Below are 27,883 nucleotides of genomic sequence, written 5' to 3' on the forward strand. Positions count from 1 at the left end.
CTTAACATTAAATGTAATGAGTGAACCTGGATAAGATCTTGGCCAAAAAAAAAAAAAAAGCCTATAAAAGATACACTGGGATGACTATACAATTTTGTATATGAACTATACATTAAATATTATTGAATAAATGTTAATTTTCTTGTGATAATGGTACTATGGTTATGTAGTTGAAGGCTCTTTCAGCTTCTCTGTAGCTTTGAACATTCTCCAAAGACAAAATTCGGGAGTAAAGCTCCTGAGCAGAGAGTGGGAGTGGCCAGGCTTCAGCCGCTGCACCCCTGCTGATGAGCAGGATTGAGTGGGGCTGTCTGTCACTAGGGATTGTCCCCTTGTGTCCTCACTGCTCCTCTCCCTGCCAGTCCCTTCTAGAGCTGATGGCTTGGTCCGAGACATGGGGCTGGGCTGTGTCCAGGTGCTCAGAACTGCTTAGAACACTTTTTGAAGAAGGGGCCTAAGCTGGAGTGAGGGATAAGACAAGAGCCTGGTGGCTGTGCCTATTGGTACAGATGGTAGAGGAACTGGGGAAATACAGTCTTTTGGAGTTAGACCCAAAGCTTTGTGCCTTGGGAGATGTTTGGGAAAGGTTTCTGAGTGCCGAAACTGGGGGGGTAGATGCTGGAGGGCCCTGGAAGGTCTGTCACCACGGAAGAAGAATCAGGTATTCCCAAGGAAGGAGCCTCGTGTGTTTATCTGTGTCAGGTGGAGTCAATAACCAAATTGTGTACCGATTTGCCTACTTGTCTTGAATAGTGCTTTTCAAACTTGTTAAGTCAAAAGGAACCTCTTTTTTTAAAAAAAAAAAAAATCAAAATGTTTTACTGAACTCTCATATGCAAACCAAGCAAAAGTGGTGCTAATGGGGGCCCGAGTCCTCCCGGTCTCCCTTTACCCCTCAGCCCCCCGACACCCTCCTGTGGAAGGTTGAGGACTCCAAGCCCTGAGGAGCACAGGACAGGCACTGCTGGGATAGTGTATGCACCACAATAATTCTTACACCAGGTGGGCCAGGTGCAGTCTGAGTGCCTGTCTGTGACGCATTGGTGACTCATTGCAGAAGAACTGGGGTAGAGGAGAGGAGGGTGGGACTGTTGTTTCCCCAGGGATGAAGTCTTTGGGTGTTGGCAGCCCTTGAAGGATCTGGGGGTAACTGGGAGGCTGCTCTGAGTGATTTCATCACCATGTCCTGGCCAGGTTCCTTGCATGAGTCACCGAGAGCCAGGGCCATGCACCAGCGGGGAAACTCTGGAGGGGCCACTTCCTTGGATGCGATTTCATCGTGGCTTCCCTTCCTTGGAACCCATGGAATTGCAAGGTGCCAAAACTCTGGATGACCTTCCTTGGTCATATAACTTTGGTTCCTTTGAAGAGGGGTCTTTTGTGTGCAAAGGCCAGGGGATTGGAGCTGGCTCAGATGTGCGAGTAGAAAGATGTAAATGGCCCGATCGACTTCTCTTGAAGTGAGGCTTCTCAAAAATTTCCAGGTCCTGTTAGAGCTGCAGATGACTGAGGGCAGCCTGGGCCTTCCTTAGTCTTTCACACTGTTGTGGGAGGTGTTTAATGTTGCGGGGATGCCATGATGCTGTGAGACAGCTGGCCGTGCATAGAGGCTGCTGCCAGTTGGCCGTTCTGCCATCCGCTGTCTCCCATCATCAGAGAGAGGAATTACTGAAAATGGAGGTGGTTTGAGGATGGCCTATTTTGCCCAGTTCCACCAAGGTGTGTTTGGAAGCTGCTGGATACAATTACAACAGAGTCAGCACCATTTGATGGAGTCGAGGGTTTGTGGGGTGTATTTGGGGTTTCCTTCCCCTAAGGCAGATGCCTTGGATACCTGTTCCTTTTAGTCCTTCAGAAGACATCGACTCCCAGGAGACTGCTTTCTGCAGACCACAGATGAGCTCCCAAGCACACAGCTTCCTCATCTTTAAAGTAGACACAGCCATGCCTGGTTTCAAAGAGTAAATGAGCTAATATATTAAACTGCCCCCGCAGTGTCTGGTTTTTAATATGGATTAGAGAGGTAATGAGGAAATGCTGAATCTCTTCCCTTTGAATGCCAAACCCAGTGGCCCTGGGTCATTCTTTTTACCCCCTTAGAGCTTCCTGGCATCATTCTCCTGCTTGAAGCTGCCTGTCCTGCCTCTCCTCCTTCCTGCCTTTATTTTCCAAACATATGACATCTCTTCCCTCTTCATAACCCTTGCCGCGGCCCTAGCCATTCTTGGAGGCCCTTCACTGCCATGTCTCAGTTTATCCAAGTCTTCCCTGTCCTTCAGGGCTCAGCTCAGGGCCCACTTCCCTTCTGATAACTTCCCTGACTTCCATGTGCTGTGGTGGTCACTCCTCTCTTGACCTACAGGATATCCAGGCTGCCCCTTTCACTTGGGACCTAGACATCTGCTGCTAAGAACTTCACGTAGGTATAAATATATATTTTTGCAAAATTTGTATAACAAAATTTGCACATACACGCACACATAGAGAAATGAGGTTTAGTCTTTTTATTCTTTCTTCCCAAAGCCTAGGTCTCTGCCTTGAACATAGTAGGTGCTTAATGAATGCTTGCTGATTATGATGATTGAGTTTTATATCAGCTTCCTAGGGCTGCCACAGCAAACCATGAAAAATGAGATGGGTTCAAGAACTGAATATTTCGTCACAGTTCTGGGGTCCAGACGTCTGGGATGAAGTTGCTGGCGGTACCCCCTCTGAAGGCTCTGGGGGAGAATCCTTCTTTGCCTCTTCCAGCTGCTGGTAGCTCTTGGTGATCCTTGCCTTGTGGCAGCATCACTCCAATCTTTACATGGCATTTTTATGTCTCTGTGTCCAGATTTTCCCCTGTTTATAAGGATACCAATAGGGCCCAGTCCACTGACCTTCTCTTCACTTGATCTGCTCTCCATGTAAGGTCAGATTCCCGGGTACTGTGGTGTAGGACTCCAGCATATCTTTTTTGGGGACCCTATTCAATCCATAACAAGTTTCTTTGAAGAAATCACTTTGAATTATATTAACAACCCAGATGAATTAGCCATGGGCTTTCATGTGAGTATTAAAAATCATTAATAATATGGGAGGGAGGATGCTGGTTGGTTTGTGGGCAGAAATTACATGTTGAGAAACTGATAAATGTAGAACACAATGTTTGTAAACATGCCATTCAAATTAGAATTGGTAATAAATAGTTCTGAAATTAGGTACCTATTGTTTTCAAAGAACTCTGTGACTTTATGTATCCATATTCTTATCATAGTCATGTGCAATAGATTGCTATGTGTATATGCAGGAACACACACACACACACACACACACACACACACACGGAGAGAAATAGAGACAGAACCCACACCAGCTATTGCAGACTTAGCATATTAAATCAGGGCCTCACTGCACAGTTGAATTTTAGGGAATTTTGAGTTGATTCTGAGTCTTTATGATGGCAAATTCCTTTGCAAACAGATTTAAAAAAAGATAAAATAGCTTGAAGCAGATACTCTTTTAAAGAGTTCTTGACATCCCAGCTTTGGAGGTGTCCTTCAGTGACCTGCTGTTTCTTTGAGAATGTTGAGTGAGAGAGAGCAGATGCGTGGGTATGGATGTGGAGTTGGGAACTTTCATAACCCAGTAAGATGCTGACAATAAGGAAGTCCTTGCCAGTAGGTTTTATAGCCCTCTTTCCTTTAAAAGCCCTGGATGAATAAGCCTGCTGAGTTCTCATCCTTGGTGTGACTGTTTATACAACATCACAGGCTGTTGCCAAGTGAGAGAGTGTGGTGCCATGATTCAGAGCTTCAGGTGGGGGCTGGGCTGCCCTTTGTGACAGCACACCAGGGACTCTGTGTCCTTCTCAGAGATAACAGCCCCTGGAGGATGGGGAGAGACCTCGGGTTTGAGTCCAGGCTTCTTCATGAACCCCTGTGGTGATTGGGCCAGTCAGGTCATCTCTAGGGGCCTTAGTTGCTGCTTCTAGCAAAGAGAAACGAGCCAGTGTTTTTCCAAACATTTCTGTATTCATGTTAATAAATGTGGAAGTGCTATTGGTAAAGCGGGCAAGGTTCAGTGGGTGGAGCTGAAATAAGATCAGGCCTATGTTGGCTGCCTCCAGCGGGCTCCCAGCTTTTCACCCTACAACCTCACCAGACACTGAGGAGGAGCTGGGAATCGTGTCTGCAAACCCACTGGACTGTACATCTCTTTGCAGTTTTTCTAACCTTCTGAGACTTTGTGATTCACTCCCCATGAAGAAAAACCAAGGCCAGTTTGGGGGTAACTATTTCTCTGTCAGAGCCAATTTGATGACTGTATTGAGAACAGCAAAAAAGCAAGAAGAGAGGGTGGACAGGCAGACAGACTAATTCAGATGGCCATGTAGAGTTGAGTAGGAACCCAGATACCCAAAAACGTAAGGAAACCACACCACCGATACTAAAAACTCCTAGTATCTACTAGTATGTTGTCAGCACACTAGGTATTTTGTGTATTCCTTAGGCTGCCCGTTGGAATTGGTGGTGGTTTTCCCATTTTATTGTTGAGGACCGTGAAGCTCTGTAAAATATGGTAAATAACTTTCCTCGGGCCACACAGCTAGTAGACAGTGGATTTGTAATTCCAGCTCAGGTCTGTGATGGGCCATGCTGCCATGGGAACATTGACTTGTGTGCTTCCTCCTATCAGAGAAACTCTGTTTAGGATATTTACATTTTATCAGTCAAGGTTACCTAAGGTGTGTTCTGTACCCATGGGTTCCAGAAAAGCAGTTCCTGATTTTTTTTTCCTCTCATATATTCTTCCCTTTTCCACTGGGGTTATTGGGCCTAAGCAACTATTGTCTGCATTAAGCTGCACAGTAGCACTCCTGTCAGGGGGCTAGCATTACAAATGACACTCTCTTTGGCACTTCTGCTTGGCTAGAAGTTTTCCTTTTCCTTCTCATCTTAAGCATTTAAAGTGATCTTTTCTCCTGAGTTTATTTGGGAAGTGGGCCCTATTCAGTTTGTGAAATGGTCATAAACAACTAATTCAGGGTTATTTTTTAGAAACAGGGTCTCACTACGTCATCCAGGAAGGAGTGCAGTAGCTATTCACAGGTGCGATCGTAGCACACGATTGCCTTGAACTGCTGGGCTCAAATATTGCCTCTGTCTCAGCCTCTCAAGTAGCTGGGACTACAAGCATACACCACTGCACCTGGCCAAGTATTTTGATGAGCCAAAGGTGTCAGTTTTTCTGAGAATATGGGGCTGCTCATTTCTCCCTGTTTCTTTTCCAGGCTGTGGAAAGGCTCGGGTAACATTCATTTTTGTCAAAGAAAGCAAAACAGTGTCAAGTATGAGTGATGACTTGGGACAAATAATTTCCTGAGATAGACACACAGGTTGGACAAGCCAGAGCACATTCCTGAAGTGCCAGCCTCTGCCTGCAAGACAGACAGGGAACCCGGTGGCTCTGTGCTTAGCAGTCCCGGGTTGGCTGCTGCCCTCTGGCTGGAGAAAAGAGGTCTGAAGTAAGAAGTTTTGGACATATCTTGGCTTCTAGTCTGCAAGTCACACAAGTCACATTACGGCCCTTCTCAATCATATTGGCAGCCAGGATGTATGACCAGCTGCCCATCCTGGCTGGTGGGGCAGGGAACTGGCTGTGGCAGTCTGCTATTGTCAGTTCTGATGTATGTTGAGAAAATCCAAGGGATTTTCTTTTTTTTTTTTGCACAGGTTAATCCTCAGTGTCAAATACTCTAAATATTCCATCTTTGTTTTTCCCTTCAAAATGTATTTCTGGGGCCTTTATTTATGCTGGGTACCAGAGATGGAGCAGTGGATAAGGCAGATGTAGTCCCTGCCTTTGTGGAGCTTGCTGCATTGTAGGAACCTAAATTCTCATCTAAGATTTGGACATTATCATTGGCCTTGTTAACCTAGACTCTCTGATGGCCAGTAAATCCCTTAGGACAGGAATTTAGGCTAAGTTAATTTTCTGAACTTGCTCTTTCTTTCTTTCTAAGGCACTGGCTGCCAGATGTATCTATAGGGAGGTCAGCCGAACAGCTTAATCCAGAGATTCTCTGAATGTGTTGGGAGTATGGAATGTCCTTTCAGTCAATTTTCCTTCTTCGTAATAACTTTCTTTTTATTCTACACATTTATTAGGCCTTTTATGTTCAAGCAGATTTTGTCCAGTATTGTTTCATGCCCAGGAGGCTTTTAATAGATTTAGAGTGTATTTTTAAAAACTCTATTTTTAATACCAAGTAGCATTAGAAGGAGGCTTTTAATTTTTTAATTTAAATTTATTTTAATTTAATTTTCTTGAGACAGGGTCTTGCTCTCTTGCCCAGGTTGGAGTGTAGTGGTGTGATCACAGCTCACTGCAGCCTCAACCTCCTCGGCTAAGCGATCCTCCTACCTTAGCCTCCCAAGTAGCTGGGACTACAGGCACACACCACCACATCCAGCTAATTTTTGCATTTTTTGCAGAGACAGAGTTTCACCATGTTGCCCAGGCTGGTCTCAAACTCTTGGGTCAAGTGATTTGCTTGCCTTGGCCTCCCATAGTGCTAGGATTATAAGCATGAGCCATGGTGCCTGGCCATGCGGAGGTTTTAAAAAACTTAATTTTGGAGAGTTTCAAACATACAGAATGAGACCGGATCATGTAATGTGTCATTGGCCCTTTCCCCAGCACCAGCAACCTCAATACATGGCCAATCCTGCCTCGTCTACATCCACCGTGTATAAGGAAATAAATATACGTCATCAGTATCTCAGCATGTTTCTCAAAAGAGACTGTTTCTTAATATCATCATGATGCTCTTCTGCCTAAAAATTAATATTTATCCTATTGGGAGGTATTTTAAAGGATACAGGAGGAAAGAAATTTAGCCACAAACATCTTGCTTAACATGTCAACTTTTTTCTTTTTTTCCTGTGTTCAGGTTTTGACCGAAAGCATACTGACATTCAGTCAAAATGATAGCCATCTCGGCTCCTTAGCTTTTCTGGGTATACATGTTGTGACTGGGGTAAACATCGACTCTCTGTTCCTCCATCTAAAAGGAATAATAGGTGTTCCCTTCATTTGGACCATATTTGTGTACCCTGAGTAATTTCCAGATCTCTCCCAGCTTCTAAAGTTCCCGATTCATTCAGCAAATATTTATTGAGAGACTCACTGATGTCAGTCACAATTAGAACTGGGAATTATGGTGGAAAAGAAGACAAGCTAGGCCCTGGACTTGTTGGAATTCACAGTTGTTAGGGGAGCGGGCCTTCCCCACACAAAGATGCTGACACAGGCCAGCAGTCGCTGGGCTGCAGTTGTGGCGAGTGTTGTGGGGAAGTGCTGGGAGAGTGGACATAGAAGACCTCAGGGGTCTGAAGGGTCAGGGAAGGTGTTCTTGACTCTTGAGGAAGCGACATTTCAGCCCAGCAGTGCAGACTGAGGGAACAGCACGTGTGACTACTTTGAAACAAGAAGGAGGTTGGTCCCTAAAGGAACAGAAGGGAGGCAGTGACGCAGGTGTGGGGTTGGGGATGGGCTGGGGAAGTGGAAAGAGCCCCACATCCTGGGCCTGCCTCTTGCAAGTGACCCTGGGACCTGAGGGCAGGTCCTTGGCTTCCCTACAGCTGGAGACCCTAGGATGCCACATGGACATGTGAGTTCCACTTCCTCTCCTGACTGTAGCCTTGTAGTTAAGGAAAGAGCTCCAATTTGGAAAGACGTAAGCAGGTACTTGCAGGCTGTCACCCTGGAAGAAGAGAAGTCATACTATTTACGCAGTAGGGTCATTCTGAGGATTAAAGAAAATATTATATATCACGTAATAAAATCACCTGACACCAAATCTCTGCCCCCTCGTCTTGCTTCATTAACTTTCTTCTTCTGTCAGGGCCCAGCAGCTCCTCGGCTCCCTCAGGAGTCCTCTACCCTGGAGAGGCTGGTGCTGACAGCCCTGCTCCCCCAAGAGTAAAGTCTGGGGTCGTGCCCCTCCCAGGGGCCTTTTATTTAGACCCTGACATTTACACAAGTGATCAGTTCAAAAATAATGCTTTTCTCTTTTTGCCAAAAAATTTCAAAGTCTACAAAAGAACATAAAGGAAAAAGTGAAATCTCATTTTCCTGAGCAAACTGTCGTTAGAGATCTGGATTCCATCTTTCTAGATGTTTCCCACAGACAAACACACAGTCTCAAAACAGAAAATGAACATGTGAGATTTATGGTTATTCACTTAGTGTATCTTGATCTGTTTTCGTGTGTAGAGCTTTGAGACCCAGGCCTCTCAGCCATAGACCTCATTCTTCCTGGCATTGCTTGTGTTTTCCTCACTCCGTGGCGGCCCCATCTCCCTGCCTGGGCCAGGGGCAGGGTCCTCTGTGTCCGGCCCCTGAGTTTTCCGGCAAGACAGTCCACCTCTGAAAGGCTTTGCTTGCAGAAAGGCGTTTCACCAAAGCCTTATGTTGTTGTCGGCTCGTTTTTTAGGAACTGGGTGGAGTCTGTGACTGAAAGATTTTGCTTTTGTTTCCTGGTATGTGGGGAGTTTCATTAGAGCTTTTCCTCTTCCTGGTTATATGTCCAGTAAACCGGGGATAACTTAATGCCCGTTCATGCTTCTACTGCGAACCGTTTAACTGCTCAGTTGCCCAAACTTAAGCACAAATTTCAGGGTAGCATCAGTGCCTTTGGGCCCAGCTGTAAGGGACTCAGGGGAAGCGTTTGCTAGAAGCAAGTACAAACAATCACAGCCCCTTGCATGCCATCTCTTCCCTAGTGTGTAAGGAAGGGTGAGAAGCAATGGATGTTGTGTTTTCTTACTTTTTAAGGAGCTTACATTGAAACAAAGCAAAACAAAACAAAAAACAAGCAATACAGAAAGGTATAAAGGAAAAAGCGAAAGTCACACTGATCTCTAGCGCCCTACCCCACCCATGGTTCCCCCGTTAGTAACCTGTAACATTAATCATCATCACATAGCTTTCTAGATGTTTCTTTGATTTTGCAAACTTTGAATGAATGGAATCATAAAGTACTTACTGTTCTGCCCAACACAAAGTTTTATGTGTTAAAAAATATTTTGTGGGCTGGGCACTGTGGCTCACTCCTGCAATCCCAGCACTTTGGAAGGCCAAGGCAGGCAAATCACCTAAGGTCAGGAATTCAAGACCAGCCTGACCAACATGGTGAAACCCTGTCTCTACCAAAAATTAAAAAAATTAGCTAGGCATGGTGGCAGGTATCTGTAATCTCACCTACTTGGGAGGCTGAGGCAGGAGAATCACTTGAACCTGGGAGGTGGAGGTTGCAGTGAGCTGAGATCGTGCCACTGTACTCCTGCCTGGGTGACAAGAGTGACACACACTCTATCTCAAAAAAAAAAAAAATATATATATATATATATATATGGCTGGCATATATTACAAGCATGGCATGGTGGCTCATGCTTGTAATCCCAGCACTTTGGGAGGCTAAGGCAGGCAGGTCACTTGAGGTCAGGAATTCAAGACTAACCTGGCCAAGATGGTGAAACCTCATCTCTACTAAAAGTACAAAAATTAGCTGGGTGTGGTGGTAGACACTTGCAATTCCAGTTGCTTGGAAGACTGAGGCAGGAGAATCACTTGAACCTGGGAGGTAGAGGTTGCAGTGAGCCAACGTCCAGTACACTCCACTCCGCTCCAGCCTGGATGACAGAGTAAGACTTTGTCTCAAAAAAAATGTGTGTGTGTGTGTGAATATATCAAAGGCAGTTGAAAAATTAGCAGGAGAGCAGAGTTACCCTTTATAGAATTTGGGTTTCTGTGTCTTGAGATTGTCGAGGTGCCAGGGTCAGCCCCATGGGAAATTGGGAGAAGGCCAGTTTGTCTGAAGTCTTAGTCCTTGATCTTGGCATTTTTTTTTTGCTTCTGTCCCTTCCATGTTGTGGAGGCCCCTACTCTGTCCCCCTGCCTCTAAACAGAGCCTGCAATATGGGCAGGGGCTTAATGAAAGACAGAATCACAGAGCCAGGCTTGACGTAGATGTGTGTCCATAAACAAGTTGCCTAACCTCTCTGAACTTCAGTTTTCTTAGCTTTGAAGTGGAGAGGACAGAGGGACAATCACTGTGTCACAGAGTGGTTATAGCTTAAGTGCTTAACAAATCGTAAGTTCCCCCTTTCCTGCTTACTGAGCCTTCATTCTATAAGGTGTGGTAAGACATGTTACTCTTTCTCAAGGGGATTTGCATTTCAACAACGACCAAAGCTTTAACTGAAGGAATTAAGAACCAGCCAACAGGACAGGGAGCATCCTTTTGGGCTGAAGTCACACTACCTCTGCCTGGCTTTTCAGAAATATTTGATGAATGGTCACAACAGGTTATGTACTAACACCACCCCCTTTTCTCAGAACTTGGCCCCAGAACTAGCCCTACCCTCAGAGGACAGTTTAGATGCCAGATGACCACCAATCTCAACCTCGTGCATTTTAGGCCATATATGTAGTGATGAGGTTGAAGTCATACGGAGAAGCTGGAATAAGGGGAAAGACGGCATCACTAAGAGCATGAAGTTTCAAAAGCTTGCTCTTGTTACCAGGAACAAAACAAGTCCCTCTGGTATCTTTGTGGGAATTATTGCTAGGTGAGTAGACAGGTCCTTATAGACATTAGCAAAAGGTGCTCTTTCTCCAGGGTAAATGCAGCTCAAGCCTATGCCAAATGCAACTTGGTGAACAGAGACCGGGTGGGGTTTCTGCTCCCTCCACCTTCACTGCCAGGCAACAAATGCTGGGCACAACTTGCATATCATACACATGGGCCCGTTATTACGACTGTTCGCATGGGGCCTAAAGAGTCATTATTCTTTTTCTCTTTTCCTACCTTCTTGTAGCATCTTGACCTGAGCAATGGAGAACCTACCAGGAAACTTCCTCAGGGTGTCGTTTATGGTGTGGTGCGAAGATCAGATCAAAATCAGCAGAAAGAAATGGTGGTGTATGGGTGGTCCACCAGTCAGCTGAAAGAAGAGATGAACTACATCAAAGATGTGAGCCATTTAAGAGTTTCTGCCCCTCATCTGTATTCTTTTTGTAGCATGTAAGAGGATAGAGTTGGAAGCATTGAATTGAATGTATTAAGGCATTTTGAAAGAATTCTTAGCGTTATCACTTTGACTGGAAATGTTTCCGTGTGAAGTCCAGATGTAAATGTGTAAGGAAGGAGGGTTGAACTTCTGCTGGGTGGATGTTCCTAGGGAAGTGTACTCGGGAGAGCGATGGCTTCTTCTTTCCAGGTGGGATTTGGAGGCTCTTGTGTGGTCTTTATTACACTTACTAGTCCCAAATCCGTCCCTGGCAAGGGGAATGGGAAGACTGTGGCTGGTTCAGGTCAGTCAGTTGGGTTGAAACAAATGCTAGGAAGTCAACCACAATAGACATTGTCCAACCAAGCCAATCAGTGCCATTTCCTTGTATTTAATAGTTTATTTCCTATAAAATCTGGGGAAGACAAAAATATATAACGAAAAAAATAAAATCACTTATAATCTCACCATTCAACCAGAGCAATTGTTAACATTTTGGAGTATTTTCTTCTTCTTCTGTCTCTCTTTTTCTTTCTCCATTTCTTTTTGTTCCATCCTGCGTTTCCCTAGATTGACCGATTCCCCTGTTGCCCAAACCACCCAGATTATATGGAAGAGGAAATGGGCTGCTCTGACATTGATGGGCTCACGGTACAGACCAGTGGCTTCGAAAATGCTTGTCAGAAGCCGAGGCAGCGTGGGGCCAGGCAGTCACCCAGGCCTGTGAGCTCGCAGACCCTGCTTCATGCTCCAGCTCTGTCTCTGACCCAGCAAGTCACTTTTGTCCTGTGCTGGCTTCAGTTCTCATGTTGAGATTATGGGGGACTGGGCTTTGATACATAAGGTTAAAACCACAGCTCTGTGAGCCCCATTTTCTTTTGTGGGTTTTCAGATAAGATGCAAACTCGTGATGTCTTAGCTTTTGTGTGAGTTTTTAAAAGGAACATTTCTTGTTGAATTTAAAAAATAATAAATGCTTAGCAGAAGATATGAGGAAAAGCCAGAAAAACTAACACGCATATACATAACGTATATGACAGCCACCAACCTCAAACGCCTGGTTATCTCACCTTTCAAACATGATTGTTAAAATTTATTTTATTAGATAATTTTGAGACAGGGTCTCATTCTGTCATCCAAGCTGGAGCACAGTGGCCCAATCACAGCTCACTGCAGCTTCTACCTCCCCAGCCTCACGTCATCCTCCTGCCTCAGCCTCCCAAGTAGCTGGGACTGCAGGTGTGTGCCAGTACCTGCAGATAATTTTTTGTAGAGACGGGGCTTTGCCATGATGCCCAGGCTGGTCTCGAACTCCTGGACTCAAATGAACCTCCCATCCCTTCCCAAAGTGCTGGGATTACAGGTGTGAGCCACCATGCCCGGCCTCCAAACATATTTTTAACCATTCAGAATATTCAGTTCCTGAATTTCCTGTTCAGAGTAGCTCAGACATTCTAAGTTTCTTGTGTTTTTTTCTCAAGGAAATACATAGATCGTCCTCATTTAAATACTCCAGAGGTATGGCTCCTCCCTTAGTAACCTTCTAAACAGAGCCCAGAGTCCCAAATTGCCCAACACAAGGACAGGAGGAGATGTTGTCTAATCCCGAGCCATGGATGAGATGTGGCAAAGTCACATGACTTGGAGTTCCCACCCTGCACTGTGATCTACAACTTCAGGAGGGACCGGAAAGTTAGTTTCCCTCCCTGCCGTCGTAGCTTCAGTTTCGTCCCTGGCCTGGTCATTGCAGTGTTTGCCTTTGGGAGGGACACGCAGCTCTAGATTCCACCCACTCACCACTGGGAGCAGCGCAAGAGCCAGCTCAGGGCCACACAGGAAAGCCATTCTGCCTGCCTAGAATGAAAAGTTATACTTTTAACCTCATTTCTCCCAAATGTTTGTAGTTAATGGCAAGAAAGTGGACTCTCTTTTTAGAATTCATATGGGGAAGTCTTGGGGTCTTGACTCTCCCTTCCCCCAAATCTCCACCAATATCCAGTAACCCCTAATAAACATGCTATCTAATTTAAAACAATGTGCTTCAAAATTAAGCCTTCCAATACTGTGTCCTAAACTCGTAAATTCTAACCAAACTGCTGCCTTTAGGCTCTTCGTAAAGCTGAAATTCTGGAGTGTGCTGGAGAAAACTCCCTTGAGACTTCCTGTCCTGTTGGAGGATTCCTGAGTGCTTTGCCCTTCCTAGGGACACCAGAAGAAGGGAGGAGACAGGGACTGTTTGTTAGGTTTTTTGGTTGTGTTTTTAGAGTTTTTAAGGTCCTGTTATTCCTCTGAAAGTAGTACTAGAGAGAAACTTTAACAGCATTTGTGTAAACAAGTGTTTGGGGAATCACTTGAACCTTTGTTACATCTACTGCCTTGTGTGCTATTGGTGATTATTTAGGAACTGACTTTCAAATTTATGGGCTCTCCAGGGTTCATATTTTACTTCCTTCACTTCTACACCTTTAATTGCTCTTTGGCAGTCAGAGTAGATAGAGGGAAAAGCAGAGGTTGCTTTTTGTTTTTTGGTCCTCTTAGCCATGAGTCTGTTTTGTACAACACATTGTACTTGTTAAAATATGTGATGGGAAAAGGGCAAAACCTTGCCCAAATGTAGTTTGAGGGTGATAGGTGGATTTCAACACCATTTTCTCTTCACAGTTTATTTGGCTAGTTAATATTTATTATTATAGTTATGTGTAATTGTTATATATATATAATTTTATGTAATTAATATATATAAACCTATATTATATTCTATATTAATATATGCCTATTTATTTTATTATATACAAAATATATACATAATAAAATTACATATAAATTATTTGGATAATTCCTAACTAGTTTTTAACTAGTTGTTGGGGATGACCTTCTCCCGTAATTTCCTGACTGTCTTGTTCTTAAGATTATTTTTATGTAGGGTCCTTCTTTCTTTAGAACTTCTTAAAAGTTTTGGAAATCTTGTATGAAAACGTTATAGCTTGATCTCTAACTAGTATATTTGTGGGCTACAGGTAAGGGCCACTTTGGAAAAAGTGAGGAAGCGAATGTACGGAGACTATGATGAGATGAGACAGAAGATTCGGCAGCTCACCCAGGAACTGTCAGTAAGTCATCATCTCAGTCGCTTGGAGACAGGGAGGCGTGGCAGAGCTGAGGGGTCTCTCGGTGGCTAGTGGCTGAAGAGAATATATAGTGTTCTTTATGAACAAAATCATATTTAAATAAACTGAGGCAATTTTATTACAGAATGAAATGTATTACCTAAAGGGAAGCTTTTGTGGCAAGATAACCTCTTCTTTATATTCAAAGCGTTCCCACCAAAGTCGGGAACAAAACAAGGATGTCGGCTATCAGCGTTATTATTTAACGTTGTTCTTGACATACGAGGCAAACAAGAAAAATAAGCATATTGTTTAAAAATGGGACAGGTAGATGTAAAACTATCACTGTTTACAAACTATATGGTTGTATACCTGGGAAGCCCGAGTGAACGTGAACTGAGAAGAAAAACTAGTACAAACAAAGATTCGTTCTTTGTAGCAGGGTATAAGATTATATATACACACACACATAAACACACACAGGATATAAAATTAATATATACAAATAGGTTTCAATATACAAGAACCTCTAAAATATCATCAACTGAAAAATACTCACTACCTAGGAGTCAACTATAGTAAGTGAAAAGAAATAGCACATGCTTAGGAAGATTCAGCATCGTAAGATCCAAGTTACTGTACCAATTTAATATGACCCAATAAAAAAACCTATAGATTTTGTTTTTTATAAGTGGAGTAGGTGATTCTAAGGTTTATATAGAAAATAAATAAAAAGAGTTGGGAAAATAATGGGGAAAAAAGAGCAGTGAGAGGGACTAGCCTTATTAAATGTTAAAAGAAAGTGAAGAAGCCTCAGAGATTAACGCAGTCTAGTAATGGCACATAAATAGGCAAACATCAATAAAAAATAATCCAGAAATGTACCCCAATATATGACAAATGTAGAATCTCAAATAAAGTATGGAAAATGGACTAGTCAGTATGTGCTATTGGGAAAACTCATGTGCTGTTGAAAATCTTATACCTGGATAAATTCCAAATGGATCAAAGATTTAAATGCGAAAAACGAAACCCAAACGTGCCAGAAGAAAATATGTGCGAATTCGTTTATACCCGTGGGCTAAGGGAATGCCTTTTCTTATTATGACATAAAATCCCAGAGCCATGAAAGGAAAGGGTGATAACTTTGACGACTTTAAAATGAGAAACTCCTGCTGCTAACAATGTCAAAGTCAAACGACTGGGAAAAATGTTTTGTCCTTCATATCATAGATAAGAGGCTCATTTTCTGAATATTGAAAGATCCCCGATGAATCAAGAAGAAAAAGTCCACAACTCATAAAAACAGGCAAAAGATTTATAACAGGTAGTAATGTATACTAAAGGAAAGACGGGGAGCTCTTATGTGTATGCCAGGATGCTCTGCGTCACCTCATAGTAAGAGAAATGCAGGTTAAAACTACCCCGTGATATAATTTTTATCTATTAGACCCGCCAAAGTGCAAGAGTGGTGCGGGACATAGTTCACAGGCCTGTGGGCCAACAAGGGGGTTGCTGATGAAAATGAAATTTGGTATTACTCTTAGAGAGCAATGTGGCATTATCTGTCAAAATTACAGATGCTTAGATCCTTTGACCCAGCCCGTCTATTTATTCTACAGACGGACTCTCACATATGAGGAATGACATATGGATGGACTTATTTATTGCAGCATTGTTTGTAGTAGTAAAGCGATTAGAAACCTAAATGTCCATCATGAAGGGGACAGGTGCAGTGGCTTACACTTGTAATCCCAGCACTTTGGGAGGCCGAGGCAGGTGGATCATTTGAGGTCAGGAGTTCAAGACCAGCCTGGCCAGCATGGTGAAACCCTGTCTCTACTAAAAATACAAAAATTGGCCGAGCGTGATGGCACAGGCCTGTAATCCCAGCTACTCAGGAGGCTGAGGCAGGAGCATTGCTTGAGCCTGGGAGGCAGAGGTTGCAGTGATCCAAGATGGTGCCACTGCACTCCAGTCTAGGTGACAGAGTGAGAGCTTGTCTCAAAAAAAAAAAAAAAAAAAGAAAAGAAAAGGAAAGTAAACTAACTTATGTATTTCTACAATAGAATACATGCATTGGAAAAAAAAAAAAAAGCAAGTAAGCCCTTGGAGGGGAGATACAGAAAGATGTAGATGGTGAAAAAAAAGCAAGATGCAGGAAAATACATAGGAAAATTTTGCTACTATTTGTATAAAACAGGAAGAGAAAATAAACGTATCAGGACTGTTGTGTGTGTGTGCACAAAAAATTACTAGAAGGATAATCCAGAGGATAATTAACAACTGTTTGTAATAGGGAGGCAGGGATGGGCAGGGTGGTAATTGAGCAGCGTGGTAATATTTTATAAAAGTATAAAAGTAACTTTATACTTTTTAAATGTTTGCACCATGTGAGTGTATTACCTACTCAAAACTTGAAGAAAAATAACCTTCCTCTAGTTTAGTCAAGCTAATAATGCTTGTGGACGTTTAGAAAAATTTATTAATAATCCCAAAGATAAAAACCCCTCTCTGTATGACACAGCTTCCATAAGAGTTAATATCTGCAGGAAAGAAGGGCAGTTCCAACAGACAAACAGACAGGCATTGGAGTTCAGTTTATGGCAGAGCTGTGTGATTAACTACTTAAGTAACACCTACTACCTTGATTATAGGAGTGGGGCTATGTCAATGTATCTACCTAGCCCGTTCCTTGATTATAGGGGTAAGGCTATATAAACATATCTACCCAGCCCATTCCCACTGGCATGTAAATATGTGAAATTCTCACCTGCTTATGGAAAGTTATTCTGCCATGACTGTCAGACACTAATGACTGTTGTCAAAGCCAAAGAATTGGATTTGCAATAGATGCATAAACAAGACTCTGCTCCTCGCTTTCCTACACCATCTCCTACACACCCTCATTTTCTCATGCTAGAACTGTCCCAGAAACCCTGCCTACAAGTCTCCTCCTCCTCCAAGCCATCCACGTACTGCAGCCAGATTAAGATTGCTAAATTACTGCTATTGAGACACAGTGCTGAACACAAAGCTGCCACATGCTCCTGGGCCTGCCCTGCTTTAATTCAGTCTCCACTCCCCAGAGCGTGCCTCCTGCTCTGCGGCTCCCAGAGGCCACATGGGGAGCCTTCCTCGGGACTTCCATCTCCAATCCGACCTGTGTCTAGCCTGTTGCCAATATCTAGGTCAAGACTGGCCTCTGCTGAAACTTTCTTAGCCATGTTAAACACACACACCCAACAAAGACAGCAGCGAGAATGACAGCAACAAACAACTCTTGAGAATTGAGTGAGCCCAAAGCATATTCTCTGTATGGTGACTTCAGCTGGGTTGAAGTGACTTCAACTGGGCTCTAGTTCTAGGCATGTCACTTCTGAGCTGTTTGACTGTGAGCAAATCACATAACCTCTCTGATGGTTTCTTCCTTGTAAAGCACAACGTTCTGACTCCTGCACATTGTTGTTGAGAGGGCTAAGCCAGGGTCTGTGAGTAAACACTGTGCAAAGGAAGATGATTCCTGCCTTCCACTCTCTGGATCACGCGGATATTGACTCTTAAAATTAAAGCTTTACTTTAGATATTGTTGAAGTAGACATGGCTTCTAACAAAAGAAAGTTCCAGCCTAACTGAAGATTGTCGAGGGCGTGTAGGGATTGATTTTGTGTGTCTGTCTCCTCAATCTGTTCAGGTTTCCCATGCTCAGCAGGAGTATCTGGAGAATCACATCCAAACCCAGTCGTCTGCTTTGGACAGTTTCAATGCCATGAACTCAGCCTTGGCATCAGACTCCATTGGCCTGCAGGTACTCGTCTCTTTACTGGTATGACAGGGAAACCCAGCTTAATCAAGAGTGGGGCCTGTCCCTTTGTAGAAAAATAAGTCACAGAACATCCGCGGCCCATCATTCAGGATTCCTTAAGCAGAACCACTGCAAAGACTGTGCCCAGAAGATGGTGAAGGAAACTGAAGGAAGCATTTCCAAGCTGAGACTCCAAGGCTTTGTTTTTGCTTTCACTGAAAAGGGAATTGAGACCCTGAGTTTAGTGTGAGAGATGTCACTTTTTCCACTGGATACTCAAGTGGTCCTCAGCATCAGTGCCTAACCCCACGCATCAGCCCTCTCCCTCCAGCCCCAGTGCCGTGGGAAGTGCCACCTAATCACAGGTTAACACAGATGTCACCAGAGACAATCTGTACTCTTTCATGGCAAGCAATCTCAAAAAAGCTTGTAAACAGTTTTTTATACTTGGAAATCATTTTGTATCAGAAAGAATCATGGGGCTGGGTGCAGTGTCTCACGCCTATAATCCCAGCACTTTGGGAGGCCGAGGTGGGTGGATCATGGGGTCAGGAGATTGAAACCAGCCTGGCTAACATGGTGAAACCCTGTTTCTACTAAAAATACAAAAAATTAGCCAGGCATGTTGGCACGTACCTGTAGTCCCAGGTATTTGGGAGGCTGAGGCAGGAGAATCGTTTGAATCCGAGAGGCAGAGGTTGCAGTGAGCCAAGACCATGCCACTGCACTCTGGCCTAGGCAACAGAGTGAGACTATCTTAAAAAAAAAAAAAAAAAAGTATATTCCATGTCTTGTAGTAGCAGACAAGGAAGCAGAAAGACCCAGTATCTTATATTTGTGAAAATGCATGTTGTTAACTCACTTTGAGGGGTGTTTTCTTGGTTGATTTGCTTTACTAGGAGCTGACCATTCAAGTGCTTCCCATTCTTATGTTACAAGTCCCTTAACATGCAAATTGACGTGAACACGCTCAGAACAAATAATTACATGTATTTGAAATAGGTTCCCATGGTCTTCATTTCCAATATATTTACCTCTCCTCCAACTTTATTTGGCTCTTCTCAAAAGTTCCCAAAGCTATTTCAACCCCTTTCTAGTCCTATATAAGTAATTAGTTAGATAAACAAACAGATGTTCATGCTGGGATTCTCCGCTTCCCCTAATTCTCTGACAATGGCTGGTATGGCAGCAGTGACAACAGCAGAGCTCAGCCACCGTCCTGGAGTGGGTCCAGGCGGCCTCAGGTTTGGGTTCGTCCGGGATGCCCATTTCTGGTGGGGCCTCTGAGTCCCACCCTTTTCCTGGCTCCCTTGAGTATGTGCCAGCTTTCCCCTGGCCTCAGGCCAAGCCCCACTCTGGGTCTGGTTTGCTCTGTGGCCTTCGTTTTGCCTTCCTCCTGTGGTCAGAGGGGCTCGCCAAGGCTCCTTTTCCTCCCTTTTCCGACGCCGTCTCATTCCCAGCCCACCAGGAAGGGCTCTGTCTCACCTGAATTGAGACTTAGTTGGTATTGGTACTACATCTCTGGTTTTTGTTCCCAGAAAAAAAAATACATTTGCAAGTATTTTCTGGCAATTCTTCTGCTTTGCCATCTAGCTAACACTCTGGCATTTACTGCAGGGGTCAGCTTTTCTAGTTGGGCCAGCCCTAACCCAGTCACCTTGACTGATTCCTAGTTATCGTGCAGGCTATTAGTCCTGGACAGCCAAAGGAGCCTTATAGCTAAAACATTAAACAGCTGAGAGACAGAGAGAGAGAGAGAGAGAGAGAGAGAGAGAGAGAGAGAGAGAGGGAGAAGGAGGAGGAAGGGAGAGGGGGAGGGGGAGGAGGTGCCATCTCACAGCAGCAAACAGCCTGCTAGAGGAAGAGGACTGACTCATGGTGTTAGGCACTGATGTTGGGGGCCACCCGGGTACCTGGTGGACCGAATCTGATGGTAGCTGGCTTCTTCCTTATGCCGAATCCCAGCTTCTTCCACTGGCCTACTCTACCCAATTTCATTATTACTGACAGGGAGACCAGGCCCTTGGTTTGATTCCATAGAATATCAGAGCTAGAAAGAACTGAGAGGATCTCTAATCCCTTTGTTTTATGGATAAACAAACTGAGGCCAACAGAGAGAAATGACATGAGCAAGATACTTACCTAGTGGCAGAGCTAGGATTAGAAGAATCCTAGTCTCTTGGGCCAGAGTGTAGGTTTTTGTATAGATACAAGAGTAGAACCTGTGAAGCCAGTGGGGCTGGGGGAGTGGGTGGTTGGCCTAGGTAGTTTCTAAAGCTCCTTGAAATTCATGTTCTGTGACCTCATCTTCCAGAGGGCTTCAGTATTTTCTTTTTTCTTTTCTTTTTTTTTTTTGAGACAGAGTTTCGCTCTTGTTACCCAGGCTGGAGTGCAATGGCGCGATCTCGGCTCACCACAACCTCCGCCTCCTGGGTTCAGGCAATTCTCCTGCCTCAGCCTCCTGAGTAGCTGGGATTACAGGCACGCACCACTATGCCCAGTTAATTTTTTGTATTTTTAGTAGAGACGGGGTTTCACCATGTTGACCAGAATGGTCTCGATCTCTTGACCTTGTGATCCACCCGCCTCGGCCTCCCAAAGTGCTGGGATTACAGGCTTGAGCCACCACGCCCGGCCTCAGTATTTTCTTCAATAGCTAATGACCTCCTTCAAAAACTCCTTTTCTTGATTCAGGTAGGTTTAGGAGTGAGAAGCTCATTATTATCCAAAGTAGAGGCTGAGGAATTGAGGAAGCTTCAGAGATGGATCATCTGTTCCTAACAGGGGTGTTAGAAACGGTGCCCAGCACCAGGGTTTCCACGTCTTCTGACGTGAAGCTGTAGATGGCTGGAGCCATAATAGAAGGTGCCTTGCCAACGGGAGGGATTCTGTGGAGGCCATTTATCTTTAAGGAGAGTTAACCAAGTAGAAACCAAATCGGTAAATAGCAAAACCATTTTTTTTCTTCTTTTTTTTTTTGAGTCGGAGTCTCATTCTGTCACCCAGGCTGGAGTATGCAGTGGCATGATCTCGGGTCACTCCAACCTCTGTCTCCAGGGTTCAAGCAATTCTCTGCTTCAGCCTCCCGAATAGCTGAAATTACAGGCACCTGCCACCATGCCCAGCTAATTTTTTTTTTGTATTTTTAGTAGAGATGGGGTTTCACCATGTTGGTCAGGCTGGTCTTGAATTCCTGAGGTTGTGATCCAGCCACCTCGGCCTTCCAAAGTGCTGGGATTACAGGTGTGCACCACTGTGCTGGGCCTTTTTCTTCTTCTTTTTAATTATTTTTTTAGAGATGGGGTCTTGCTTGTTGCCCAGGCTAGGGTGCAGTGGTGTGATCATAGTTCACTGCATCCTCAACCTCCTAGGCTCAAGTCATCCTGCTGCCTCAGCCTCCTGAGTAGCTGGGACTACAGGTACACACCACATGTCTAGTTTTTTATAGTTGCTCCAGGCTGGTCTTGAACTCTTGGCTTAAGTGCTCCTCCCACCTCCGCCTCCCAAAGTGCTGGAATTACAGCCATGAGCCACCATGCCTGGCCAACACTATTGATTTAAACATCCTTGCCTCAGTGTGGCCTGGTGCAAAAATCAGTAGGCTTTTGACATTTCTCTACATTACCAAATTCTGTTCCTTAGTACTTCTTTATTACTGCCCTTCTCTGCCTAAGGGAGGAAGGTGAAGCATTTGCAGGCATGGGAGTATTCTCAGTCATGTTGTCACTATTATCTTGGTGGGCAATCTAGAAACACAGAAGGGACAGCTCTTTAAGAAAAAGAGGAATGTCTCTATTCTAGAAAGCTAGTATTTTGTTTTCTGATTTCATTGTGGGAATTTGGAAAATATAGAAAAAACAGAAGAAAATAGACATCCATAGCCCTACCACATAGTGAAAACTCTATTTGGATTTCCTCCTAGTCTTTTTTCTCCCTGTGCATAAACACATATTTGAACCAAAGCTTACACATATTTTTCAAAATGGGATTGTACTATACTTACTATTTTCAAAAACGGTTTTTTTCCCCATGTGAAATGATGGGTAATGAACACTTTAGCTTGGAAGGACTCCATTTTAATCCATTTCCATCCGTCGTAAGCAGTGGCAAGTGGTGTTGGCAGCAGCTGTGGGATGGTATGGGAGAGGCTTTCGGTCCCACCAAGCTACAGGGGCAGACCTCTCGGCCACCATGGGGGACCTGCAGTCCCTCACGGCACAGGGTCCCAGACTGGTAGCTGCTGTGACCTGACACCTACCTCAGTGGTTAATGATAAGGGGATGTCCCAGTGCTTGGCGCAGCCCATGTGTTTTCACACCACCGGATCTGGTTTTGTTTTTATTTTCATCCTAACAGAAAACCCTTGTGGATGTGACTTTGGAAAATAGCAACATTAAGGATCAAATCAGAAATCTGCAGCAGACGTACGAAGAATCCACGGACAGGCTGAGAGAGAAGCAGAGGCAGTTGGAGGCAGCACAAGTTGAAAACCAGCTGCTGAGAATGAAGGTGGAGTATATGAGCCTAGGTTTATTTTCCACGAACCTTTCTCCTCTCTTCTTCTCGCCTTCATTGTCCCATCTTCAACTTTAACATTTCCTTTTCTCCATTCTCTTCTTTATTGGATATATATTTTTTTGAGACAGAGTCTTGTTCTGTCACCCACGCTAGAGTGCAGTGGCGTGATCATGGCTCACTGCAACCTCCGCCTCCCAGGTTCAAGCAATTCTCATGCCTCAGCCTCCTCCCTCGGTAGCTGGAATTACAGGTGTGTGCCACCATGCCCAGCTAATTTTGTATTTTTAGTAGAGAAGGGGTTTCACTATGTTGGCCAGGCTGGTCTCGACCTCCTGACCTCAGATGATCGGCCTGCCTTGGCCTCCCAAAGTGCTGGGATTACAAGCATGAGCCATAGTGCTCAGCCCAGATTGAGGGTGCTCCATAAACGCCCCCATTGGGCATGCCTTTCTTGACCCCCAGTAGCCTCAAGGGCTCTGTAGACACTCACCATGGTGCTGCTGTTAAGTTACTAAGGAGACACTTGGGATGCCCACAGATCTGGGACTTCAGAGGCCTTGGACATCTGTCCCTTCACTGTTTAAATTTTCTTTGAGGTCTCAAGGCCTGTCTGTTTGGCTTGACAATGAAGAGCTGAAGGGCACACAGTTAGCCGGCACCTGGGCTGTGACCCCTTCTCAAGAAGAAAATTGGTGGGTGACTAAATTGGGAATGTCCCATTTGGCCCCCTAGGGTTGGTGCATTCCTTAGCCGGACTTCTGAACTTCTGATGCCCTAGATACATTAGTGTCTCTCCCAAATTTAAACCGTGGATAGACTTCCTACCCAGTGATAGAAGTTCCATGAATAGCTCCTGGAAAGCACTTAATAAATTATATCCTGGATGAATTCCTTTTTATGTAAGTCTGTGGTTTTAAAATTTTGCTCAGCACAGACTTAGGCAGCCTTCTTTCCTCCCTCCTCTCCCCTCCCCTCTCCCCCTTCTCCCCCCTCTCTCTTTTTTTGTTTCCTTTCTCTCTCTCTTTCTGTCTTTTCTTTTCTTTTCTTTCCAATGGAGTTTTGCTCTTGTTGCCCTGGCTGGAGTGCAATAGTGCAATCTCGGCTCACCTCTACCTCCACCTCCTGGGTTCAGGCAATTCTCCTGCCTCAGCCTCCCAAGTAGCTGGGATTACAGGCACGCACCACCACGCCTGGCTAATTTTGTGTTTTTAGTAGAGATGGGGTTTCTCCAGCTTGGTCAGACTGGTCTCAAACTCCCAACCTCAGGTGATCTACCCGCCTCAGCCTTGCAGAGTGCTGGGATTACAGGTGTGAGCCACTGCACCTGGCTGACTTAGGCTTTCTTACGGTGAGCGTATCCACATAGTTTATTGCTCAACCAGAATAAGTAAGAGAGTGAAAGGTGGTACTATTGGTAATTAAGTTGGGGAGACAAACTGGGTAGGGTGGGCCCCTCCATGAAGGCTGCCACAGGTGTGGGCTGGGTGGGGAGGAGGGACTGCCAGTGCACTGCCGGGTCTCTGTATTGCTGCCCTGGGGCTCTACTGCCAGGGCACAGCCATGGAACAGATCTCCTCTCTATGCTCACTTCTAACAGGCAGCCCTTCTTTTCCATATATTGTCTTTCTGAGTAAGTGCTACTTTGAGGGAGAGAAGGTTTGTATTGCCAAAAAAGCCTGAAATTACTGATTTAGGTCTTTTTTTTCAGCTTAGGAGCTTTATTCTATCATTCATTCCAGAAATACTCATCGAGTGTCTACTCTATGTGTGTGTCCTGTTCAGTCCTGTTGCTTCTAGAGGTGGCCTGTCACCAGGCATCTGGGGACGTCATTAGGCTGCTTGGCAGTCTGGCTGCTTCCCTGGAGTCCAGGCCTTTAACTACAGCTCACAGTTGATTGCCTGTGGTTAGAGACTGGTGCTGGTTTTCATCCTGACAGTGGAGTTAACAAGGTTTTTTCTACCCCTCCTCTTATTTTACTCCCCAAATTGAAAAAAAAAATAGCTTCAGGAACTCAGGGTATGTCACATGAACTGGATGCAGAGCGCGCGGGCCTCCAGGGACAGAACCCTTAGCAAGCTGTGCATGCCCTGCAAATGGAGCACGCGGCACGCAGGGTCTCTCTCAGCTGGTGATACGCTCTGCTCAGGATTTCCCACTTTGGGACTTCTTGGTACCAACACTTGCCCAGTGGTGAGAAGGGAGAAGTCAAGGGCATCAAGAGAGACTTGTCACATCTTGGAAATAAACATCACCTAACCTACTGAGGTTGAAGAATGCCTCCCTTTTCCAGGGTTTAGGTATGCAGCAAACTCGGCTCTCTGGAACAGGCAATAACGTGGAAGGAGGGGAGGAGCGCAAACCTTCTGCAGTGTAAAATCAACGGCGGGAAGTCTGTGTGTGAGGACGCAGCCTGGCAAACAGGAGGCCCCAGCAGCCCCCAGCCTAAGCCCTGCCCACCCACAACTCCACTGACTTTTTGTCACTTCCTAAGCCAGGCCTGCTTCAGCACTAGGGGTGCCAGCTTAGTGTTCCCCACGCTAGGTTGGAATGTTTCCAAAAGCAGCATTTAGGAAAGCACAAAGGCGTGGAAAGGGTGAGATTTCTTGTTTAAGCTTAGCTAGTCTTACCTAGAAACTGGCTTGGCCAATGCACCTAATGAGATTGCTTAGAGAAATAAGTTTCTACCGTTTGAAAAAGAAGTCACTCGGGCCTGGCGCGGTGGCTCACGCCTGTAATCCCAGCACTTTGGGAGGCCGAGGCGGGTGGATCACGAGGTCAACTGATCGAGACCATCCTGGTCAACATGGTGCAACCCCTTCTCTACTAATACAAAAAATTAGCTGGGCATGGTGGCGCGTGCCTGTAATCCCAGCTACTCAGGAGGCTGAGGCAGGAGAATTGCCTGAACCCAGGAGGCGGAGGTTGTGGTGAGCCGAGATCGCGCCATTGCACTCCAGCCTGGGTAACAAGAGCGAAACTCCGTCTCAAAAAAAAAAAAAAAGGTCACTCATGTGAATCATAACTTTGTCCTGATAATGCCCTTAAAATTCATGTGAAATGCTGCTTTTTATTTTTCTGTGGCTCCGCTCATGCCTCTTCCTCCCTTGCGCTGTAAGTTTCTGCTGCTTCTCTGTGCTGCGGGACCCGGTGGATGGGCTCACTGTCTCTGCGAGTCCCCACATGAGACGCACGGAGTGGAAGCTGCCAGTTCCCCTGGGCCCTGCAAAAGCTGTCATCCTGAAATGAGTCTCTTTGTAGGTGGAATCGTCCCAAGAAGCCAATGCCGAGGTGATGCGAGAGATGACCAAGAAGCTGTACAGCCAGTACCAAGAGAAGCTTCAGGAAGAACAGAGGAAGCACAGTGCCGAGAAGGAGGCGCTTCTGGTGTGTATGTTGCAGCTGCTGTAAACTAACCAGGAATTGTTGGTTCATTATTTTTGGTGATGCTTACATGGTAGTTTCTTCTTAGAGGTTAGTGGGTTAGTGGGCTCAGCCATAGGTAAGGAATCAAGGAATTATTCATCTGCTCATTCACTTCCCTCCTCTCTTCCTCTCTACTTTTATTCACCCCCCACCCTGCTCAGAATAGCTCCTGGTTCCTGTCTGTTAATACACACCTTTTTCCAGCTCATCTGACAGTTTTCCAGCATCTCAGCAGATCCGGGGTTTGCCTGCAGCTGTGCCCTCCCTTCCTCCATTTGCTTCTCTCTACCTGAAATTTCCTCCTTTCCTGTCCTTGATCCTGCCTAAGCTCCGTAAACGCCTTAAATGCCACCCTCTCCATGCACGAAGTCTCTCCCAGTCATGGAGCCAGAGTATTATCTGTCCTTAGGAAGCTCACTCCCTCTACCTCTGCTTTTACTGTGGAATTCTTTTATACCTGCCATTTGACTGGGGCTGTGCTTCTCACATCTTGGCTTTTCCAGGAGATTATAAAAGTTCCTGAAGTCAGGGACTCCATTTCTGGCTCATCTGTGTCCTTAGAGGCTTAATACATGTGCTGATGATTGACTGGGTTTTCCTCTTAATAGTGAGCTGATGCATTGCATTATGGGAGAATAATCTGGGAATTCTGCATTCAATTCCAAATCTGGTCCTAATTGCCTTTACACTTCTGGCAAATACAGTGGCATTCTGAGTACCTACTCAATGTTATTAAATGTTTTTATACCTTTTGGACATAAAGACTCAAGGGAAAAAAGAAAAAAAGAAAACTAGTGAGGTGCATTAACAAGCCACACCATATATCTTTATTCATAGGTAAGAACCAGAATCATGGAGGTTGAGTTCATGATCTGTGAGACACTTTCAGGTTCCAAGGTCAGGTTTTAAAGAGAAATGATGATACAGCAAGGCCAGAGCTGCTTGGAGGCTGGTGAGTAGCCTGGGTACCCCATGCTTGTACTTAGGAGTGTATATTTCTTTTGCAGGAAGAAACCAATAGTTTTCTGAAAGCGATTGAAGAAGCCAATAAAAAGATGCAAGCGGCAGAGATCAGCCTAGAGGAGAAGGACCAGAGGATCGGGGAGCTGGACAGGCTGATTGAGCGCATGGAAAAGGTAGGACATGGTGTCGGGCCTGTTGCCCATTTGCCCAGACTTTTCCCTGCAGGCTCATCTGAAGATACGAGAAGCCCTGAATATGGATCCCTCTCACCTCCCACATTTGCGATTAAACAAACAAACAAAAAGGCAAAGCTCTAAAATAAGCTATAAGAAAGCTCAACAAAGTTCTAATTGTTCCCATGGTAACTATTTTGATGCTTTAAAAAAATATTACTTGTGAAATTCTGTAGAAATATTAATATTTTAGTAGCCTTGCTCTGCTGGTGCCCCAGGCGTGAACTTAGTTTATCCATTGAATGATCAAGCTCTATTTAGGTGTTACATCAATACCACAGTCCTGTTGTTTCTGGGGCATGTGTCTCAAGGGTTGGCTTTTCCTTGACACGCCAGGGACTTGGGGGAGTGGAGGCCCCATTTCTCTGGGTGTGGTAAGCAGGCTGATAAGTGGAGTGGAGGGACATGGGGAAGGCAGGATCTCAGCTGGGATAATGAAGCCTGTTTAGAGAGAGGGAAGAGGTCAAGAATTAAGTAGGAAATAGAGGGAAAGGAGGAAGTGGTGGGAGAAAGGAAAGAGGAAAGGAGGGAAGAGAAGGAAGAGAAAGGATGGGCGACCTTTAGCAGGTGACGGCTGACTTCTTGGCCTAGGAGTTCAGGGCGAAGGCTGTGGCTGGTTGTTGGAAATGGCTCCCTGGCTGCATCTGAGTTTGGAGAGAGTGGTGACCTGCCAGGACCGTAACATTATTAGCACCTTGTGACTCATTCAGGATGCCAAGAATCTCCAATCTGATCATGGAGACAGAGAAGGGACAGGGAGAGCAAGGTCACTGTCA

General features: G+C 45.0%; 1 protein-coding gene across 6 annotated transcripts in view; it reads left to right on the forward strand.

Moving 5' to 3' along the window:
- Positions 1-27,883, forward strand: part of MYZAP (myocardial zonula adherens protein) — a 125,889-nt gene that overhangs the window by 46,737 nt on the left and 51,269 nt on the right. For all 6 annotated transcript variants that reach the window (XM_012443032.2, XM_064361344.1, XM_012443031.2 and 3 more), the window contains exons 3-8: positions 10,866-11,021; positions 14,075-14,167; positions 17,859-17,972; positions 22,326-22,478; positions 25,747-25,872; positions 26,919-27,047. In XM_012443032.2, the coding sequence (XP_012298455.2) occupies positions 10,866-11,021; positions 14,075-14,167; positions 17,859-17,972; positions 22,326-22,478; positions 25,747-25,872; positions 26,919-27,047 (771 nt within the window). The remainder of the gene's footprint in view (positions 1-10,865; positions 11,022-14,074; positions 14,168-17,858; positions 17,973-22,325; positions 22,479-25,746; positions 25,873-26,918; positions 27,048-27,883) is intronic.

This window comes from Aotus nancymaae, unplaced genomic scaffold (assembly GCF_030222135.1).
Source record: "Aotus nancymaae isolate 86718 unplaced genomic scaffold, 86718_ANA_hifiasm-v0.15.2.pri h1tg000041l, whole genome shotgun sequence".
Classification (NCBI taxonomy): Eukaryota; Metazoa; Chordata; class Mammalia; order Primates; family Aotidae; genus Aotus; species Aotus nancymaae.